Below are 22277 nucleotides of genomic sequence, written 5' to 3'. Positions count from 1 at the left end.
TTCCAGGTTTCTTTCACTTTATAAATTTCGAATTATTAATTTTAATCAAGTATTATTCTGTAGTTAGTAAATTTAATAATTTATTTTTATTATAGACGGTTATTAAAATTTATAACCCATATATTTTACGTTTTCAATTTTGTATATACCAATATAATTAAAATTTTAGAATATTGAATTGATATTAAAAATACTAAATACTATGTTTACTGGGAGAATATATTTTTAATATATAGTAACTTTATTAGAGACATTTTCCTAAGTAAATATTTAACAACTTAAGCACAATTCTCAATTTTAACATTAATTATTCGAAAAATATGCATATGAATAGACACTGATAATGATAATGTTTAAATGTATGTTAGTAATTATCAATTATATAATTTTCATCGGCAAAATTAGTAATATTAAAATATATATTATGATTAATAAAATAGAATATTAGAAGCAAACTGTTAAAATGTTATTCGAAATAGAAAAATTGAAAAATCCACTAAAGAATTGCAAAAGCTAGAATAGATCAAGATAGATGTAAGAAATGGATTTTCGGATTTTATACTCTCTTAAAGAAAACAGATGGCTATATTATCTATAAAAACACAAGTTTAAACGATAGAAAACTATCCAAAAATTTATTTTCAACTAAATTTGAAATCATTCGGACAATAATTTTAATCTTTACGATTATAGAATATTTTATACACAATATTTTAAATTAATAAAATTATCCAATTACTACTTAATATTTATATCAAAATTTGTTCTAATATTTAATATATTTCGTTTATTTTTATATATTTTTATAGTATATTCTTTGTTTGGGAATTCATGTCGGTATAAGGAGAGGAAATCTTTTATCTTAGAACGTTTCATAAATATAAATAAAATAAAATAAATTTATATCTTTAAATTATTAATTCGAGTCGTATAAGCTGGCTAATTTTAAACATAAATGTGCGCGAATGAATTGAAACGTAAGAAACGAGTTAAAGAAAAATAATAGAGAAGAATTAGAATTACATTTAATACTTAATTTCGCACTTCATTAGATTATAAGTTTTATCTTTTTTATTCATTTGTCCAATAATGTCTTCAATATGACACGTAAATTAGCAATGCCTTACTAAGAATGGCTTAATAATCATATCAAAAAATTGTAATGTTCTAAACGAAAATTGAAGAAGAATTGCTATTAACTCAGAAATATTGAATTATACGAATTTTTAAAGCGAAAATTCACTACTTAGCACTCTCAATGTAAAAAATAAGCAAGTTGAAACGTACTTTTAACAGTAATTTTTTTTAATTTTGTATTCGAGCGAATGAATACAAAGTTTTTTCGTATTAACGTCCAGAAATCTAATTAATTATTTTCTAATCATTAAATAAATTGAAAAATTACATCTTTTGTGATTGAAAATTAAAAATGTAATAATAAAATAAATTATTGTATTCAAGGAATTTCTGAAAGCTGAGACGTTAATATATTTTATTTTATTTCCTGGATGTTATAAAACAGAGGAAAAATATGGCGATTAATCAGAAAAAATGCCCTTCCAAATTTTTACATGATTGAACTTAGGGATCTTTGAAACGTCGAGAAATGCAAAAAAGTTGATTTTTTCCTATATGCATGAATGTTAGTGTGTGTGGTGGGAAGAACAATTTTTTACCTACTTAATAATAATAATAGCATAATAAGCTTAATAATTCTTATGCCTTTTGTCGAAAGTTTCTGAAATTTTGCAGGAAGGTTTGTGTATTAGGGAAAATGTTTTGAGAAATTTTTAGAAAAATCGAGAGACTGGATTGAGAAATATAGTCCCATTCCTGTAATATCTCCCGAACCAATCTGAAGACTTAAAAGTAATGGAAGCAATTATTAGGAACGAAAGCAAATAAAAATTGCCGGAAAAGTCTAGCAAGAACTTTGCCAGTTTTTTTTTCTAGTATTTATTAAAATTGCTTTATTTCGCACCTTAAATTTTGGTAATGTATACAAGGAATATATAAAGCTACGCATTGATACGTAAAAAATACAATTTCATAGTTAATATTTAAAATTTAATTTAATAAATAGTTTTAATATTTAAAATAAATCTTATAAGTTCTACGATATATTTCATATCTAATCGATGTGAATGTATTTGATCCAAAAAATAACTTCCATACTTATTATAAAACATCAGCATGTTTAAGATTATTACTTTCTATGTAATTAATAAATATTCCGAGTTTATTATTATTAAAAATATTATAATCACAAATTGAATAGGAACTAGCGTATTAAATAAAAAAATACAATTAATAAAAAATTAACAGAAGATAAGATAAACATAGTAAATTCACTGTATAAAATAAATATTATAATTGTTTATATTTAATATTCAAATGTAAATTTTAAAACTTGGTTAAATAAGAAATATAAGAACCTATGAGGACAATTTAATTCGTCAATGAGAAAGCAGTTTGGAATGATTAGTGTCGTCAGTATAAGACCAAAATAGAATGGGTTAAGATGACTATAAATTTGGATAATCGCTATCAGCTAAATTTCACCTGACAACTGATGTATGTCACAATAAAATAGTGCATCTTATGCACCTATAGAAAAGCACGTATATCCATTTCTATAAAGCTTAGATTTTGGTCTCTATCTCCCATAGACATGGTTTATATGGCAGTTATTTATCACCAGAAAAAAAACAAAGACGAAGAAGGAAAAAAATAACATTTCTCGGATGCAGGATCAGTTAACATCAACTACAAGCAGTCTTAATCTTTATAAAGGGGATAAATCACAATTAATCCCATATCCTGACTAGTCTGATAATAAAACGGTTGGATCACACGATATTCTTGGTGATACCTTTAGAAGAATTCATTTCGGAAATGACAAATGCTGTTTACTTTAGAATACAAATTTGTGTTTGACGATTGCAACCAGAATAAATTTATTTATTCAAATAAATTTTGTTATCTTCTTCAAGAAAATGGGAAGGTTTTTTCCTATCGAATAACTTCACTGGAATAAAGAAAGTTATTATAAGTCAGTATCTTTCAAATGCAAAAAGTAAATCTTGAAAGAAATATATGTTTCTTGTCAAACGAATTTTCTCTAAAAACATGCGAAATGGATCGTGAGTTTTAGTTCGTAATCCACTTTAAAAATTCAAATGTGAATTGTAATATCAAAAATTTGCTTATCGATTAAAACAAGTCTTTAAATAACAGAAATCATTTTTAAAAAAACCTGAAATTTTCTGTTTATAAATAATAATTAAGGTTTCCTTTTTTAAGAATTTAACTTGGTCTATATGTTTGTAAATCAAAATTTAAAAACTATTTTCGGAAAGAAAATATAATTATAACTTAAACTTCTCCAGACAAGAATCTAATCTATAATTTCTCATTGATTTGATTGAATAATATTTATTATTAGCAAAAGAAATTTTCTATAAGAAAATTTCTTTTGCTAATAAGAAAAGCCCAGTAGAAATCGTTGTTTCCGGTGGAGTGATTTCAACATTTTTCTTTCTTCTCCTCTCTCTCTCTCTCAAAACTATTTAGAGAGAATGCGCAGAGAAAACCTCTAAATCAAATCATGATTCTACAGTAATTCTTTCTTTGAGAATGAAGACAAATGAAACTCTTATCAAAACAACTTATATATAAAATTTTAAATAAATTCGTAAAACGAGCGAGTACATAACAATAAATCGGAATATTTTCTTTGATTTCTTATATAAAATATGTTAAAAGTTGATAGCAATATAATAAGTTCTGATTTTAATTTATAATATATAAATTATACATTTTAAAATTAAAATTATAAAATGAATAAATTTATCCATTAATTATAGAATAAAAACTCATACCAATTTCTTTAACTTTTGTTCAAATTATTAAAATATGCGACTTTAGTATATAAAAAATTGCATTAAATTGTTATAGAATGTATAAGGTACAGTACAACATTTTAAAATATATCAGGACAAAACTTCAAAACTGTTTAAATACAAAAATTATTTATTATATGAGGATACAACAGTGTAAAGTATAAAGCAGAATAATAATAATAATATATAAATTACAGTAGTTACTGTATACGATCATTCAGAAAATGTATAGATTTAATAAAGCGCAGTAACTTTTCTAATAAAATTTTTTGGTTGCGTCATTCTTCAATTAGTTAGAATACTTTAAAAATTTAAAAATGTTCTTATCTCTGATTTGTTAAACTGATAGGACATTCGACCAATCGCAACACGATGCGCATTCCGTACGAATGATTCTATCATTACGTATATCTCGCTTTTGCCCAATCAACGAAACGAATGTAGATCAATTTTAAAGTGTAGAATGTAAATTCATGCAGAATGTCACAACCAAAAAATTTCGTTAAAAAATTGGCACGATATATTGAGTTATATGAATAAATTATTGATAATATAAGAATAAAATAGACTATATAATAAAGTTATTTTATAAAGTAAAAAGGATCGAATTTAATTTTACATAAATCATTTAATACATTAATGAAGTTTATATTATATAATAATTGTATTTTATATGCATTCACAAAGCAAAGGCTTCGTGCGTATAATTTGGTATAAGAGAGAAATAGGCAATGATCAAAATATATTGGGCTGCAATTTAAAAAATTGTAGACCTATAAATTCCCACAGTCGTCTGTCTGTCTGTCCTTTCTTAATCTTGAGAACAATGCTAGATACCAGATATGTTAAGCTTTGGGCAGGAAGCTCCAAATAACTATATACTAATTTCCGTACATGACTGAAAGTCACGTCATTTCAATTCAAAATTTTCCCCAAAATGGAGTTACATAGATGACCAATATGAGTCTGTTGTTGTCAGGAAAAGTATGACGTACAGGGGCAAGACACTAATAATTTGAATTCGAGACCATATATTTTAAATTAAGTTAAAAATATGGTTAAAAATTTGAAAAATAAAACAAAATAATCAAATTTATCTCTTAAAATTTTAATAATTACATTTTTACAGTAAAAATGTTAATACTTTCCATAGATCTCATGTTAACTTCTTACCAAAAATCTATAACAAGTATGTTCAAGCTATTTTACATATTTTTTTAAAAATTCGCTGGTTGCATATTTTTCAAAGGCATATTCACTGTCATTATATTACGATTTACGGAATTTTATGATAATTTACAATTGAACATTAAAAAAAATTAGAATAAGTTAATTAAAAATACTATAAATTAAATATGTGTAAATCCGTAAAACATTAAATTTTTTAAAACATTTTGATGAGGGAAATTATTGTAATAATATATTTTTTTCTTTAAATAAGTTATATATTTCGGCATAATAATAATAATAAAAATAACATTGTTAATTTTTTTATATTGTAAATTTTATTATATTATTTAAAAGAAAGATAAATTTCATTAGTATTATTTATGACGTTTTGTAAAAATAATAAATTTTAAAATTCCATATATAACATGACTTTTCATACGAGATAAAAAGAATAAACTGTAATATGAAATTTTAAGCTTCAATAAATAAAAATTAATATAAATGAAAATTTTATATAAAACATTGGTTAGGACTTAGCTTTTTTACAATAAATTTTTCTAAGAAAGGTGCCAGATGTTAGCTTTTAGATACCATTTTTAATGCAATTTTAATTTCAATAAGAAAATAACATTTATGCTTGACAGGTGAAAGATATATAATTTTTTTAAAATTTTCTTATACTTTTTATACTTAATAAATATATTATTATATATAAATTAAATGCTAATATAATTATATAAGCATATAAATAGTATGAAAATGCTCATTATACAGTATATCAATAGAAATTTTTCCACTGAAAACAGTTTTGATTTCGCTTAACCTTCATTTTAGTATTTTATTCTCGATACTCGGATATTTATTATAACATATGAGAGACTGATAATCGAAAGGAATACAAATTGATAATTCTGTTGTAGCGAGTTGATACACCACTCAAACCACTGGCAGTATCACGAGTCAATTGTTTAGTTCCCACGATGCATGTTTCACGAAACTAGTGAAATCCTATTGTATTGTATGTAATCCCGATTTGATGGACCATTATGTATTCCGGACAACATGCTTAATATTCAACATGTTTACCGAATTCTAGAAGCATTTCATTAAAGCTAATTTCTTTACAGCGTAGGCATGTAGATTTTTTTTAACAAAAGGAAAGAAATAAATGAAATTGTACAAAATAAACAGATTCTGTTCACTGTAGTGAACAATAATTATCATTTATCTGACGTTTGCTCGAAAGGATACAATAAACTACTGAATTTAGTCAGTTTTGGAGAATTCATTTTTATTTCCGCTTATAGTTATAGTCATAAATAATAATTAAACTTAACAAAAATGAAAAATATTCACAGCATATTTATGTTTAATTCAATGGTAGAACGTTTACATGAAATATGCATCGTAATGTTTCTTTACATTGTAATTTATTGTTGCGAAAAATATATTTAAAAAGTGGCATTCTTCTAATTTTTTTTTCACAACAAAAATGAAGAAATATCTTTTTTATATAAATTATTCGATGCGGAGTTATTTCGAGTTTACAACATTCAATTTTTCTGTGTAAAGTACACACCATACGAGAAGATAATATGCTTCAGATATCCCTTTCACTAAATGGCACTAAATTTTTTCATATACCAAACATAAATTAATAATTTTTAACTGCAACCCATGGTTCCTTTTTTATATTAGGGTACATATTTTCATAAAAATATTTCTTTATTTAAGTGCTTCGAGAAGATCATAACGTGTTACTTATTGAATTTTATATTGCATTATCCATTCGACTCGAAAAGTACCAGATATATATATTATTTAGATGGATACATCAATAGATAAATTTAATTTTTTCCATGGTAAAAATTTAAATATGAAAAAAATAAAGCGAGGAATCGATCCTGTTCTAATAAAAGATGGTACATGACATTATAAGATGAATGGACGTGCGGACTTTTAAATTTAAATATTTAAATATGAAGTAATAATTAGGTGAATAATATTGCTAACATGTACAATTTTTACAGTACAGCAGAATTGTTCGATTTATTAATAACAAGTTGTGATCATTTTATATATTTTAAAGAGACATATTTTTTGATCAAGCAGCTGTAACGCATAGCGTAACTGAATATATAATTACAAATATAACCAGAAGACAAATTGTAATTAAATATTCATGCTATTATTTTTACATCATTTAAATTTAAAGGTACATGCATGACTGAAAATGTACACGAGCAAAGAATTCAGATGAGTTGTATTACCGTGGCAACTATTATTATTCTCATTCTCTGAAATATTTAATAGCGAAAGTTATTGCTCATTCAAATTTATTCATATTTGAATTTCGACAGGAATATAAAATGCTAGTTTTTATCATCAATAAAATAAGTATTTGTTATAAAACTTTACAAATTTTCTTATAAAATAATTTAATAATCACGAAAAAATTTAACTAAATTAGAAAATTAAAGAAATCAATAATATACGTATCCATTAATTAACAGCTAATACAAAAAAAAATTATTATTTTCGTTAAATAAAAGTTTTTTATGTTGAAATTAAGCGAAAACTACTAAAATTTAACACTTGAAGTTATGGTATAAGAGTAAAAAATAAAACAGTTTCAATTAAATATTTTAATTCAATTTATTTCAGAAATTATTACTTTGCATTTTAAATCTAAAAAAAATAATAATAATAAGACGAAACATTTTCTCAGTTTAAGTAAATTATAGGAATGTATCTTATAAAACTGTTTTAATTACTTGCAGGAAGCACAGGAGCAATTGAATTACTTCTACAATTTGGACAACATAATTCACTTCCTATGAGATTTTGTATTCTAATTTTCTACACTTCTACTTTATTTATTTTTAAAATTAATTCAGTTTCAACTCTTCTACTTATTCATCTCAATATTCATTTCTAAAATTAGTATCTCTAGCTCTTTAGAAAGAAGGAAGGATTAAGTATTAAGTCTTCGAATAGACGACTCTAAATATCACATTCGGATCGATCGTAACAAATATTTCCAACGTTCTAAATAATTCATCCTCAAGAAGATTATCATTATTGTACAACTTAACGTAATAAGAATGAAGCTCTAGAGGTTTAAACATCTCAACACCGCTGTAGCGTTGAATATAACGAATAAAAAATTTAAAAGTTTTCATTTTTTTGTAGTGAATATAAAGTAAGGAATGTTTCATCAAATGACTAATGAATCCTTTGTCAGATAGATTACATTAACTAGATGTATCGAAATTAATGTGATGATAGAATTCTCCATTATCGCATTAATATCCTAGACATGTTATATTTAAAAGGACAGATTTAATTACGAGTTAAGTGAGGAATTTAGTGCGATGAGATGAACTATCAGATGGTGTGTAGACTATCAAAGCTTTCAACAAATATCATACACATTAACTAGCTTCAGTCGAACAGTTATTGAATCTGATGAGAAATATTGATCTATATATCATATTTCAAGAAATGTTTTGGTATAGCTTTACATATTTTGATCAATAAAATTACGATGAACGAGAAGAGAAATAGGTTGATTAATATCGTTAGTTTTAGTAATTAATTAATTTATATTGACGTTATAGTCATTAATCCAATATGTACTTTACCTATCATCAAACAGACATTTTTAATGTCTACAACAGAGCTATATTATTAATTTTAATGTTTACAACATAGAATCGTAGCTAGAAATCAAATTGTAGTATATACAAATCCTTAAACGACACATATACAGATTTTTAAACCATATTTTAGTGAATGATAGCAATAATATAATCGAAAATAAATTTTAAAATATTCAAAATGCGATTTTAAAAATGTTCAGACGAAGAGAAAAAAAACATAGAGAATCCAGATTTCAGTTTAAATAAAATTCTAAATGAAATTCTTGATTTTAAAGCAATCAAATTCTTGTTAGCGATCTGTCGAGAAAAATAACGATCGTAATGAATTGTAGATTAAAATTTCACAAAATTCATTTAGTAATTAATTTTTTTTAAAAAAAACGGATAAAATAATTTCGTAATACTTTTAAAAATTTGTATTCAAAGAGAGGGAAAAAAACAGTAAATTCGGGAACAAATGGAAAACTATTTTCTTGAATTACGATGATGTTTGGATATAAATTTATCAGAGTTATGTTGACATTAATAACAGATCTTCAATACTTTTTTCTCTTTCTTCTGTTCTCGATGAGAAAATGCAAATAGATAAAAGAATGCTAATATTTGATATTTCTGAGGAAAAGTCGTTTATTTCAAAATGTTGAATTTATGTTTATGAATAGAAAACAGAATGATTTTATACAATTCTTCATTTCTAATATATGAAGGTAAGTTCATACGACAGAAAAATAAATATATAAAGTAAATAAAAATGGATGAAATAGCTAAAGATATAATCATGGAAAATGGTTTTATATTTTAAAATAGCTCGTTATTTATTGTTAAAATTGAATAAATAACTATCTAGAAAAATTAGCTTTGCCTATTCAACCAATGGGGTATGTTTGTATATAGGCCTCTATAATTTATATGTATATACGTGTGTGTGCACACCTTAACTGTTACTATATTTATTTAAGAATATTTAACTAAAATTACAATTTAGTTTTCAAAAGAATATTTAAACCATTTGTTTTCACTGAATTATATGCTAAAAATTATCTAGTTATCAGATGAACAGTTCAAATAACGTATAATATAACCTACTTTTTATTAATTTTACGCTTCCTTTCTATAATATATCGTGAAAATATATTCATATATTCATTACTCTAAAAAATTATTTTAATACAAAAATATTTTAAATGTATATTTTAATAATAATAATTATTATTATTATATTTGAATCACGTAACAGATTTATCTTAATGCGATGAAAATATAAAGATTAAACAAGCAAAATTGCAAAGTAAATTCTTCATATTTTTATTTTAAAAAATAAGAATAAAAATTTACTTATGAAGTTTTCAATTTATAAAACAAAAGAATATTTTAGGTTCGTCAAAAACATTTAATCAGATTCTCGAATGGTTAAAGAGTGAAGACATTACAGATCTAACAGAAAAAAAATAAAACATATCCTCATTAACATAACATAAAAACAAATTCCAGAGACCAAAGAAAGTATATAACAATTTTTATATATTTCTTTTTCTTTCATTCAAGTAAAGAGAATCATATCACTACTTTTCCACTCCTCTGCAAAGATGTAACAAAAGACTTGCACTAAAAGCTATTTAGTCTTGCTTGTTCGAGAAAATAATCCGTTGCTACCTCTTTGGCCTAGATAGGTAGCAAAAAAAAATTTCATGATCCAAAATACCATTAAAAATCCTTAGTAAATAAATCTAAAGCAGATAAATAAAGTAAAACAAGAAAAATACATCTTAGAGAAAGTCTTACTTTAACGAAAGTTATAGTTGATAGTATCATTCGATGAAGAAGAATTGATATAGATCTTGTAAATAAAATTGTAAAAATAAAAATTAATTTAATTAATTATTAATACTTTTAACAATATATTTATATCTGTAGCATTTGAAGTAATTTCAAAAAAATACCACATGACAGTATTTTCTTTCATATTTCGAAACCGTGTTGTATCTTTATATCTGTTTAAAAAACTGCAATGTAGCACAGTAATCAACACATGGCATAACTCATTCATTTATTCCAGCTCAACAAAAGCTGGAATAAATGAATGAGTTATGCCATGTGTTGATTACTGTGCTACATTGCAGTTTTTTAAACAAGTATTTTCTTTACTATTTCAGTGTTCATAAGCAATAATATCTTTACGAAAAAAATTTAGAAGGAATATAAAAGAAAATTTGCTGAAGCTTTTTCTTTTTTTAGAATAATTTTTCATTACATACTTTAACTTGGACTTAATTTTCTCAATCTTATTTGCATTTCAATTAAATTTTAAATTCATATACGAAAAATTATTATATATTGCTATTAAGTAAAAATAAATTAAATTTTAATATAAAATTATATTTTTAATAAAACATTTAAAAACTGTTTAAAAAATTAATATTCTAGGTCTAAATTAGAAGCAAAATATTTGTTTTCTTTTAATATTAAATAAAGATTATTGAAATTTTAATAAATTTGTTGAAGTTTGATGATTGTTATTTAACAGTGAACATTAAATATTTAATTATTTGCTTTAATCGAATGTTTATCTAAAAAGTGATTATTAATTCAGGTTTTAATGAAAATATACTACAGTTTACGCTAGTTATATCATTATATGTGGTAGGTATACTAAATATATAGGTATGGGGTAGTTCGTCACTGGCAAATGTTACATCATCAAAGGGCTGGTTTTTAATGTAGTAACAAAGTAACAGGAAATAAATGCTTAAATTAAAACAGTCCTAATTGTAATTATATTTTAGTATAAACTTGACAAAAATAACAATAAATAATTTATAATAAAAGTAACGACATGTTGATCCATGAATACAAACAATCTAGTTAGATGGTTTGCTCTTGAAATCATGTTGTGAGTATATAAAATACTCTAGTTTGAAAAATTTTATGGACAGTATTTAACTTTAAAGCAAATTTTAATTCGCTAAAAACTTTATTAATATTTTGTTTACGTTTATAAATTTTTTTCAGATATTTATGAATAGTTTTTTCTATTGTATTTGGTCTGATCCGGTATACCCGATATCCAATACATCGAGGATCATTATACCGAGCTTTTATTTTATATATTTTAGATTTATTTAAAAGTTAAAAATTATGAAGTAGAGTGAAGTCTTTTATGTTGTATCTAAATGTAAATTGTTTAACATGCATAGTTGATAAACCATTTAAATTATGGAGCAACTTACTGCAAGGAATAAGAATTAAGTTGTAACGAACCAATATAGTAACGTAGATTTACTAAAAACACGAATTTCACGCCAAACGCATGATTGTTTGTTTGAAGCTTCTATGGTGTAAAAATCTTGTTGGTAAGCTAAGCCTCTGCACTCTCTCACATTGTATGAATTGTGTATCATGTATGTAGCATAACAGTTAACTTATTTAGCAATAATTCAGTGCAACAATACTTGAAATTGTTGAAAGAATGTAAGAAAATATAGCGCCGTCTGATAATTTGTACCGGCATCTTTTGTTCACATTGTACTGGTACATTTTATTTGTGATGAGTACAGATCAGCGTAAATGATGATAAAAAATGTTAACGTGTTATTCCAGTGAGTTTTGTTGTATTTAATTTTTAATTAAAGTTGTTCTGTATAGTTTTTGTAACATTGGTGTTTTTGGAAACTAATTTATGTTTATATTATTCTTTCTTTAACAATCTCATTAAGTTGAGTTTTTTTCTCCGTAAACAAAGAGAAAACAAGTTACGATTAAATTTAAGTTATCCCTCAATTAAAATACATTTTGCTATAATAACTTTCCTTCTTTATTTTGTATTAAAACATCAACTTTCCTAATAATACAACTTAAAACATAGCACGTACTGTATAGAATAGTTTATAGTATTCGACTATAAATTGTACTATTTTGCATCTCCACACGTATTTTCATTTATATTCTGAACAATATACATTGACATTTTAAGTTTATAATGTTTATGCCCATAGCATTGGTATACAGTCTACAACTATTACACTATATATCACAGTTCTCATAAAAATCTGAAAAATACTTTATCCCATTTACGATAGTAGCCTAATTAGACATAAACTAAAAATCGTGGTATAATAAGAAGAATAAGAAGAATTATATAAAATCTATTTAAATTAGAAAAAGTCTGTGTAAGAACGAATAGAATTTTGCAAAGAAACAAAAGTTCCTCTTACCAACATCCCAAAAAAATATAATATACATTATAAAATAAAATTTATTTATAAATATATTAATATAAGTTATACAATCTTTAAAGACCGAAAAATCACAGCAATGTATTTCTTATATTGTAGACATTAACAATATTACTAACTCCTATTTCACATATCTAAATTGTCCATTTGCAAGGTACCTATCATTCAGCGTGAGTAAAAAAGAAAGCTGATGGGTTGTGTTCTTGCAAACAACATTCTGCAACTTAGATAATCAACATTATGTTTATTGATTGTTGTGCTACGTGCTACTCAGGTAAATATTCTGCTTTACATCAATCTTTGTACATTCGAATTTTGTATAAAAACTCTTCTTTTACGTAACATCAATTTCGATTTTTTTACAATTTACAATTTTTTACACAAACAGACAATGTTTAGAAATTCTTATGTAAAATATTTTTGTAAGGGAATAGATTTGATATATATATGGCTTATATTATCTTTTAAATAAATAATAAATAAATTTTTATTAATTTTTATTGTTAAATAGTTGCGGTGTTGTTTAAATTAATGAGCTTTGAAAAGCCATTGCAAAAAGTGAATCCTTTTTTTGAAAAGCTTTTTTTACTTTAAAGACTTGTAAAAGTCGATATGAATAAAAAAAAAGAATCTAATTACGTAAATGCGTGAGTTGTAACGCCCTTAGTTTCCGAAAGATTGGATTGTCCCAAGAAACTCGACCATCGAAACATATTAGCTTAATCGCGTGACAGTAGATTTCAGAATAACTATCTTCCTCCCTTAAGAACAAGTCTCTTGTTGCAACTATTTAGTCAACTACTATTTTATAAAAGAAAAAAATATTTAAAAATTATACCACTTTCGCTTATTTTTCACTAAAAACAAATCGATATTTCACGAAAACGAATTTCGTCCGTTAAAAATTAACNTAAAATTTAAAATTTTTTTATTATGCAAGTATTAATACGAGTATAAGTAAGATTTATACAAACAGAAGCTAATTATATACAAATAAAGCGGCAATGTTGTTACTGGACTTTCCCAGAATACTTTACTTATTTTCATCCCTAGTAGTTGCAATCATTATCTTTAAGTCTTCAGATTGATTCCGGAGATGGGCCATATCTCTCAAACTAATTGTCCGATTTAGATAAATTTCATAATTTTTCGACAAATGGCACAGGAGTTATCAAGCTTCAAATTAGGTGGAAAAAAATCGTGCACCCACACAAACTAACATCCATGCACAGAGAAATCCCCAATTTTTTTGCTTTTCTTGAAGTTTCAGGGTCACCCGAGTCCAAAAATATAAAACTTGAGTTCATTTTTTGACCGATCGCCATATATAACAGCCGGAAAATAAATATAAAAAATGACAATTAACATTTCATTAAATTTATTAATAAAAATTTAAATTATAGGATTTTTATACATGTAGTCTATACTAGTTGATAGCAAAATCGTTATATTATTATTCCTGTATAGATCGAAGGGGAAATAAATATAAATTCTTACGAGTAACTATACTTTTGGAAAAATTCCAATTGAATGGATGACTTTCATATATTCTCTTTAAATCAGTTATCTCCTGAATTTTTAGAATATTAGGCATCCCGAAAGAATATTTAACTCGATATAAGTTGCTCTAGAACACTCGTAAAGTAGCGAATAATAAATATTGAATTTCGTATAAATTGTAAATTTTTATTTCCAATTTTTACAGGAAAGAATTTATAGTTTTATAAACACATAATTCTATAAAATTTTCAAGTTTTAAGATTCGTGAACAGTTTTCTAACACATTTTCTTTATTTTAATTTCATTTTACTGATTAGGATACAAAAATTTCACTGATATTCATCAAGAAAATATTTTTATATGTAGCCTATATAACTATAACTTCGAAAGAACTAGGTTAAATCAAAATAAATAAAACTTTTTTTCTCGATATAATATATTTTATGAATTATTAACTATATAAATTTAGTTTTGTTTAAATATATATATATATATATATAACTACATATAAACTGACTAAAATTTTAACACATTGCTGGAGAAGTGAGTTGAAAATTTGGAATCAGATTTGTGTTTCTAACTTGTTTGTTCCCGTTGTTAAAGGGTAGGAGAGAGTTTCAAGTAGGATTTTGTCGTCTCGATCAATGAATACAGAGCATCTCAAAGACGATAACTGCGCCACGAAGCCAGTCTGTCAAGAAGGAGCGTAGGAATTCCATCGATCTTCGAGTCAGCTCCTGACCCGAGTGGAAATCAATTTTTAAAGGGATAGAAACAGAAACAGAATTGTAATGGAAACGGTCAACAGAAAAACATGGACAGAAACGAACTGCGGTGTTTAGAGTTTAAAGGTTACAACCCATCCACACGATTTTCTGTTTCCTACTAGAATATAAATACAATGCCTAGCATCTTTTATTAATTTTTACCTAAATATCTGTGTGTAAGCAAATGTTCCTTTGACATAAAGTTCTTTTGATTTCGAAAATATTTTAGAATAAACTTTGTATATTTTTTAGTATTTTGTAAATTGACGAGGTATAGNATTTTCTTTATTTTAATTTCATTTTACTGATTAGGATACAAAAATTTCACTGATATTCATCAAGAAAATATTTTTATATGTAGCCTATATAACTATAACTTCGAAAGAACTAGGTTAAATCAAAATAAATAAAACTTTTTTTCTCGATATAATATATTTTATGAATTATTAACTATATAAATTTAGTTTTGTTTAAATATATATATATATATATAACTACATATAAACTGACTAAAATTTTAACACATTGCTGGAGAAGTGAGTTGAAAATTTGGAATCAGATTTGTGTTTCTAACTTGTTTGTTCCCGTTGTTAAAGGGTAGGAGAGAGTTTCAAGTAGGATTTTGTCGTCTCGATCAATGAATACAGAGCATCTCAAAGACGATAACTGCGCCACGAAGCCAGTCTGTCAAGAAGGAGCGTAGGAATTCCATCGATCTTCGAGTCAGCTCCTGACCCGAGTGGAAATCAATTTTTAAAGGGATAGAAACAGAAACAGAATTGTAATGGAAACGGTCAACAGAAAAACATGGACAGAAACGAACTGCGGTGTTTAGAGTTTAAAGGTTACAACCCATCCACACGATTTTCTGTTTCCTACTAGAATATAAATACAATGCCTAGCATCTTTTATTAATTTTTACCTAAATATCTGTGTGTAAGCAAATGTTCCTTTGACATAAAGTTCTTTTGATTTCGAAAATATTTTAGAATAAACTTTGTATATTTTTTAGTATTTTGTAAATTGACGAGGTATAGAACTTTATTTAAAATATATAACTATACTATACATTTTTAAAATAATATTCTATATTCTGCTATATATAAGGAACAATATGAGTTATAAAAATGAGTCAAAATTGGACTAATATACAAATATAAATATTTTGAATATTAATTTAATATCATTATCATTTTACACAATTATATAATATGATATATTTGTAATGACATCAGAAACATTCCTGAAATCAGTAATCTATTTGATCTATAACTTTTCTAGCATTTAGAAAACGATTTAACTGAATAAATATCTTAAAACTTTAAAATAATTTCTTTTTATTGCTAAAATTTCTTTAAATATAATACAATATTAATAAGGTTTTATGTATATAACTTAGCTAACTTATAACAAAACAAGATCCTTACACTTATAACAATGCTGCCTTTACAATTGCTTAGGATATTGAATATTCTGTAAATATTCCTAAGCTTTATCAAGTCTAGAATATTTTAAAGAAATAAATCTTTAATCAATAATGTAATAAACCAAAAGTCTTCAAAATATTTATAGAATAAATTAGAAAATATATATAATATAGTATATGATTACTTGAATAATTAATTTTAAAAATTCTCTTTAAATCAATCGATAAATAATTTCAGCTCTTGAACTTATTTAAATTTTTTAAAATATTTATCGTTAGAATTTTATGATAAAAATATAAAAAAGAATTAAAATACATTGTTGAATAAACAGATTTATGCTGATGACTTTCTTGGTGTATCAGTATAGAGACTTCATCATGATACGAAGGAAGAATGATGTGTTTTTGGAAAAAACGAAATCATGTAGATCTTTTCCAAAAAATAAAGAAAAGAAAAGAAGAAACATCATTTGTTTTACGAGAAATGAAGTCATACGTAGAGAGATGAGAATGTTATGTAGGAAATCTGAAAGGGTCGTTCGCTCTCTCGGAATGCAGTTCAGAAATAATACTAAAGTTTTGATAAAGATCTTGTGAAAATTCTTCCATGTGTATTAGCCTATATTGCTCCGTCTTCACAACCCACGATCATATCTCTGTTATTGCGAAAAATGAAATGAGAAAGATGGCGATTCGCTTTGATGATGCAGTTCAATACGAAAAGAAAAAAAATCTATCCTAGTTCTGACCGTTTGCATCTGAATTGGAATCTCACACTTTATTCGGCACAGTTATTAAGATTAAATATATATATATATATATATATATATATATATATATATATATTTAATGATTATATGCAAACGTAAAATAACTTGATAAGCAAACGTATGCAATATACTATAACAAATTGGTTCAATAATCTTTTCTTCAGATGAAAGATTTAACTAACATATATATCAATCATCTATATAAATAAAATATTAATAAGTAAATTTTAAAATTAAAAATAATTGTTTTTCTTGAAAACAATTTCAAAACTATAGACTTGTTTTGCATTAATAATTTATTACGTAATAACGATGTTTTTATGTAGAGAACTATGTTCTTTTATTTTTTCTATTTTGCGGTTTTTGTGAATGTAATTTTTGTATAGAAGTACAGAAAATCAATGTATTTACAATTACAAATTCCAATTATACGAATTATTATTAAATATATGCAATCTTAGGTCATCCAGTTGTGTATATTTATTAATCACTTATAGAATCGTGCTTAATTGTTACCTGCTCGACTAATTTTATCAATATACAAAAAATTAAAATAAACTATAAAGTAAGAATTTTGTTTTCTTAATTATTAAATAACCAATCGGCTAGAAATCAAATTAATTATAATTATATTTGCTCGTAATTAACGGATATTTAAAGTTTGATAAAACAAATAATATTAGATTTCTACGTAAGAGTAAATTATACTCGACATAAAATGCTAATTAGAATGCTCTAAATATCCTTAAAATTAATACTGAAGATTTAAAATAATAAAAAATTTTATAATTTTATCTTAATGTAATAAAATATATTTAAAAACTAATATTTCTATTAAAAAACTAACATTTTTCGAGCATTATTTTTTTGGCTTGCAAAATCTAATTTATTACAACTATTTCATTATTTAATTATAAAATAATACATTTACAAACGGTTTAAAATATATTTAACTTATAAAATTGATTATTATTGTGGTTATTATTATAAATTACTTGAATTTCACGTAATATTTTTTATTATAATGATTGTTTATTTTTAAATTATTTTAAAATATTTTAAAGGTCTCGTGTTAAAAGTATTTTGTTAATACCCAATTTTTGAGTTCTAATAAATTATAAAAGACTGTNAAACAAGGTGAAAGTAAAATGATCTCGACGGTTTTCTATGGATTTTTCAGTAAAAATGACGAAGTAAGGTCAAAAGAATACTTTTCTCCAAACGATTCCTAGTACTTTAAGCATATCTTTTCTGAAGGCAACATTTTAAAATCGATCCGAAAACTATTTCTTCTTCTACATTACTTTCTTTTTCTTTGAAATTCAGAGAGAACCGTGGAAAATCATTGATCGTCATCAAAGCAAAGCACTTTTCACAAGGCAAAGACGACTTACCTTATGCTACGAAAAACTTCACCGTTGGAACGTATTCGAAGAAAGGTATTGGGAGTGGTCGCCAAATGGAAGTAAGCACTCTTCTCGTTTGCGAAGAATGTATCTGGTACCCATATTCTGTCCGCTACTTCAGCCCCGACTGTGAGACTTTCTAAACCCTTCTGGGGTTCAAACGCAAGACGTGGATCTTGCCAAGATTGTCGAAAATAGAAGTCCAGTGTAAAGTCCTGAAATGATACGTTTATCTTTCTAATCTGCTAAATACTTTATCGAATTTTTTTAGATTATGACCCTAATAAGCCTACTTAAATGAATTAATTTATAAAATGATTTAATTGTAATTTTTTAATTTATATTTTATTACCATTTGAACTTCAGAAACTGAACTTATGCTGATGATGTACATTGTTATTCCAACTTCAACTGGAGAACCTTTAAATAAATAAACAAATAATTAAATAAATTTTCTACAAAATAATTTTATATATGTTATAAAATCGTATAACTATATTTATTTAAGTGTGTACTTCCCCATATCTATCCTATTATTCCAACTAATTATTAAATGTTATTATAACTTAATTCTACTTTTCTATATTACTAATATTATTTCTAATTATAATTTAAATTTACGCAAATTATATTGTGCTGTTTTGGAGAACGAAAATGGGATTATAATACAAAAAAATCGACAAGCTTTTTGAATATTTTGCTAGAAGTGACCTTAACCTGAATACTAATAAATCGAAAATTATAATATTTAGGCGTGGAGGAAGCCTACGAATATCGGATAAATGGAATTTAAATGGGTCATTAATTGAGATAGTTGATACATTTAAATACTAAAGTGCAGGGCCGTGAGGTAGATTTTCTAAGTATGATGCAAGTCTTTGAAAGTCTACCCCTTAAATGTTTTTTATGCCGCTCCCTCACAGTGCCGCCTGATGCGGCCGCATCTCTGCATCATAGCACGGCACGGCCCTGCTAAGGTGTGTTCTTTAATTCTCACTGTACTTTTCATTTACATTATAAATATGTCATCTCGCAAGTTATTCAAATAAATGAAGGTTTGAGGTTTGATTTCCCTTTGCACCAATGAAAAATTCAATAAATTTAGCGTATCGGTTATTTAGTTCAATATGTTTACGTAAATATTTATACAGCACATGTTTGGTCATTCAGCTCCGATTTTTCAGGAGTATATTTAAGTTTGATTCTTCTGTTCCAGACTCTTCAATTATATTACAATTTGGTAAATTCCCATAAAGGGCAAGTATTTTTTAATGCTATTCAAAACGTTTTTTCTACTATCTTAAAATTTTCGATCGTCGAAATATCAGTTTCTACAAAAAACTCTATTCAGAAATAAATTTCCATACTAGAATTGCTCCGTGGATCGACGTTTTTACAAAAGCAGCCTTTAATCCTGGTCTAATTTTTGAGAATATTGAGAATTACAGTCTCGAATTACACTATGGTGATTGTTTAAATATAGTCAGTTCAACCGAAAAACAGTAAATAAATCATTGTTTTCCCAGCGGTATTCGGAATGTTTAGTACAGGTCATCATGTTTTCGATTGCTATCTTTACTATAAGGCTGCATCCATGTTACTACAAATCGGACGGAATAAATTTCACATTAAATCAAATTATTCTTTTATATCCAAATTTGTGCATATTCTGAAGAAACCCTCAAAATTCTATTGATTACCTGTTTTATACTGCGCAGTGTTTCAAGAACAAAGAATAGAACTATTTGGTGAGATTCAAGAGAGGAATTATTATTCATTATTATATAAAGAATCCATATATAAATATACGAAATTTGTTAAATTAGTATTTAATCATCCCAACTATGATTAAAATATTTATATTTTGTTATCTATGAATATTATATATAAATAAATTAAACTCGTTAAATTAACAATTAATTGGTGTAATTTCAATCTAAAAATTTTAAAATTATTTTTCCCAATTGTAAAAGAGTTTTTCTCTTGTATAACCGAATACAGGAGATTAAAATTGAATTAAATTATCTTAATTCTATATTATATTATAAATAATTGCAATTAACCGAAAACAAGGTGAAAGTAAAATGATCTCGACGGTTTTCTATGGATTTTTCAGTAAAAATGACGAAGTAAGGTCAAAAGAATACTTTTCTCCAAACGATTCCTAGTACTTTAAGCATATCTTTTCTGAAGGCAACATTTTAAAATCGATCCGAAAACTATTTCTTCTTCTACATTACTTTCTTTTTCTTTGAAATTCAGAGAGAACCGTGGAAAATCATTGATCGTCATCAAAGCAAAGCACTTTTCACAAGGCAAAGACGACTTACCTTATGCTACGAAAAACTTCACCGTTGGAACGTATTCGAAGAAAGGTATTGGGAGTGGTCGCCAAATGGAAGTAAGCACTCTTCTCGTTTGCGAAGAATGTATCTGGTACCCATATTCTGTCCGCTACTTCAGCCCCGACTGTGAGACTTTCTAAACCCTTCTGGGGTTCAAACGCAAGACGTGGATCTTGCCAAGATTGTCGAAAATAGAAGTCCAGTGTAAAGTCCTGAAATGATACGTTTATCTTTCTAATCTGCTAAATACTTTATCGAATTTTTTTAGATTATGACCCTAATAAGCCTACTTAAATGAATTAATTTATAAAATGATTTAATTGTAATTTTTTAATTTATATTTTATTACCATTTGAACTTCAGAAACTGAACTTATGCTGATGATGTACATTGTTATTCCAACTTCAACTGGAGAACCTTTAAATAAATAAACAAATAATTAAATAAATTTTCTACAAAATAATTTTATATATGTTATAAAATCGTATAACTATATTTATTTAAGTGTAAATTAATGTTTTAAAATGCAGCCTATATAATTTTTATTTTACACACAAGTGAATCAGGAATTACGTTATAAATATTAAAATTTAAAATTTTTTTATTATGCAAGTATTAATACGAGTATAAGTAAGATTTATACAAACAGAAGCTAATTATATACAAATAAAGCGGCAATGTTGTTACTGGACTTTCCCAGAATACTTTACTTATTTTCATCCCTAGTAGTTGCAATCATTATCTTTAAGTCTTCAGATTGATTCCGGAGATGGGCCATATCTCTCAAACTAATTGTCCGATTTAGATAAATTTCATAATTTTTCGACAAATGGCACAGGAGTTATCAAGCTTCAAATTAGGTGGAAAAAAATCGTGCACCCACACAAACTAACATCCATGCACAGAGAAATCCCCAATTTTTTTGCTTTTCTTGAAGTTTCAGGGTCACCCGAGTCCAAAAATATAAAACTTGAGTTCATTTTTTGACCGATCGCCATATATAACAGCCGGAAAATAAATATAAAAAATGACATTTTATACGGGTGCCTTACATAGTGTTTATATCGTAAATATTTTTTTATTACAACCCATCCACA

The 22277-nt window shown here is 25.5% G+C and overlaps 1 protein-coding gene across 1 annotated transcript in view; it reads right to left on the bottom strand.

The window, feature by feature from the left end:
- The window catches only part of LOC111622513 (gamma-aminobutyric acid receptor subunit beta-like), a 117705-nt gene that overhangs the window by 86627 nt on the left and 8801 nt on the right, over nucleotides 1-22277 (bottom strand). The window contains exons 3-4 of the mRNA XM_023364917.1: nucleotides 21530-21597; nucleotides 21166-21392 (exon numbers count right to left, since the gene is read on the bottom strand). Of these exons, the coding sequence (XP_023220685.1) occupies nucleotides 21166-21392; nucleotides 21530-21597 (295 nt within the window). The remainder of the gene's footprint in view (nucleotides 1-21165; nucleotides 21393-21529; nucleotides 21598-22277) is intronic.

This window comes from Centruroides sculpturatus, unplaced genomic scaffold (genome assembly GCF_000671375.1).
Source record: "Centruroides sculpturatus isolate CEXI.00-Female unplaced genomic scaffold, Cexi_2.0 scaffold23, whole genome shotgun sequence".
NCBI classification, from domain to species: Eukaryota; Metazoa; Arthropoda; class Arachnida; order Scorpiones; family Buthidae; genus Centruroides; species Centruroides sculpturatus.
Note: the sequence above shows the minus strand (reverse complement) of the source record. Positions and strands in the feature narration are given on the sequence as shown.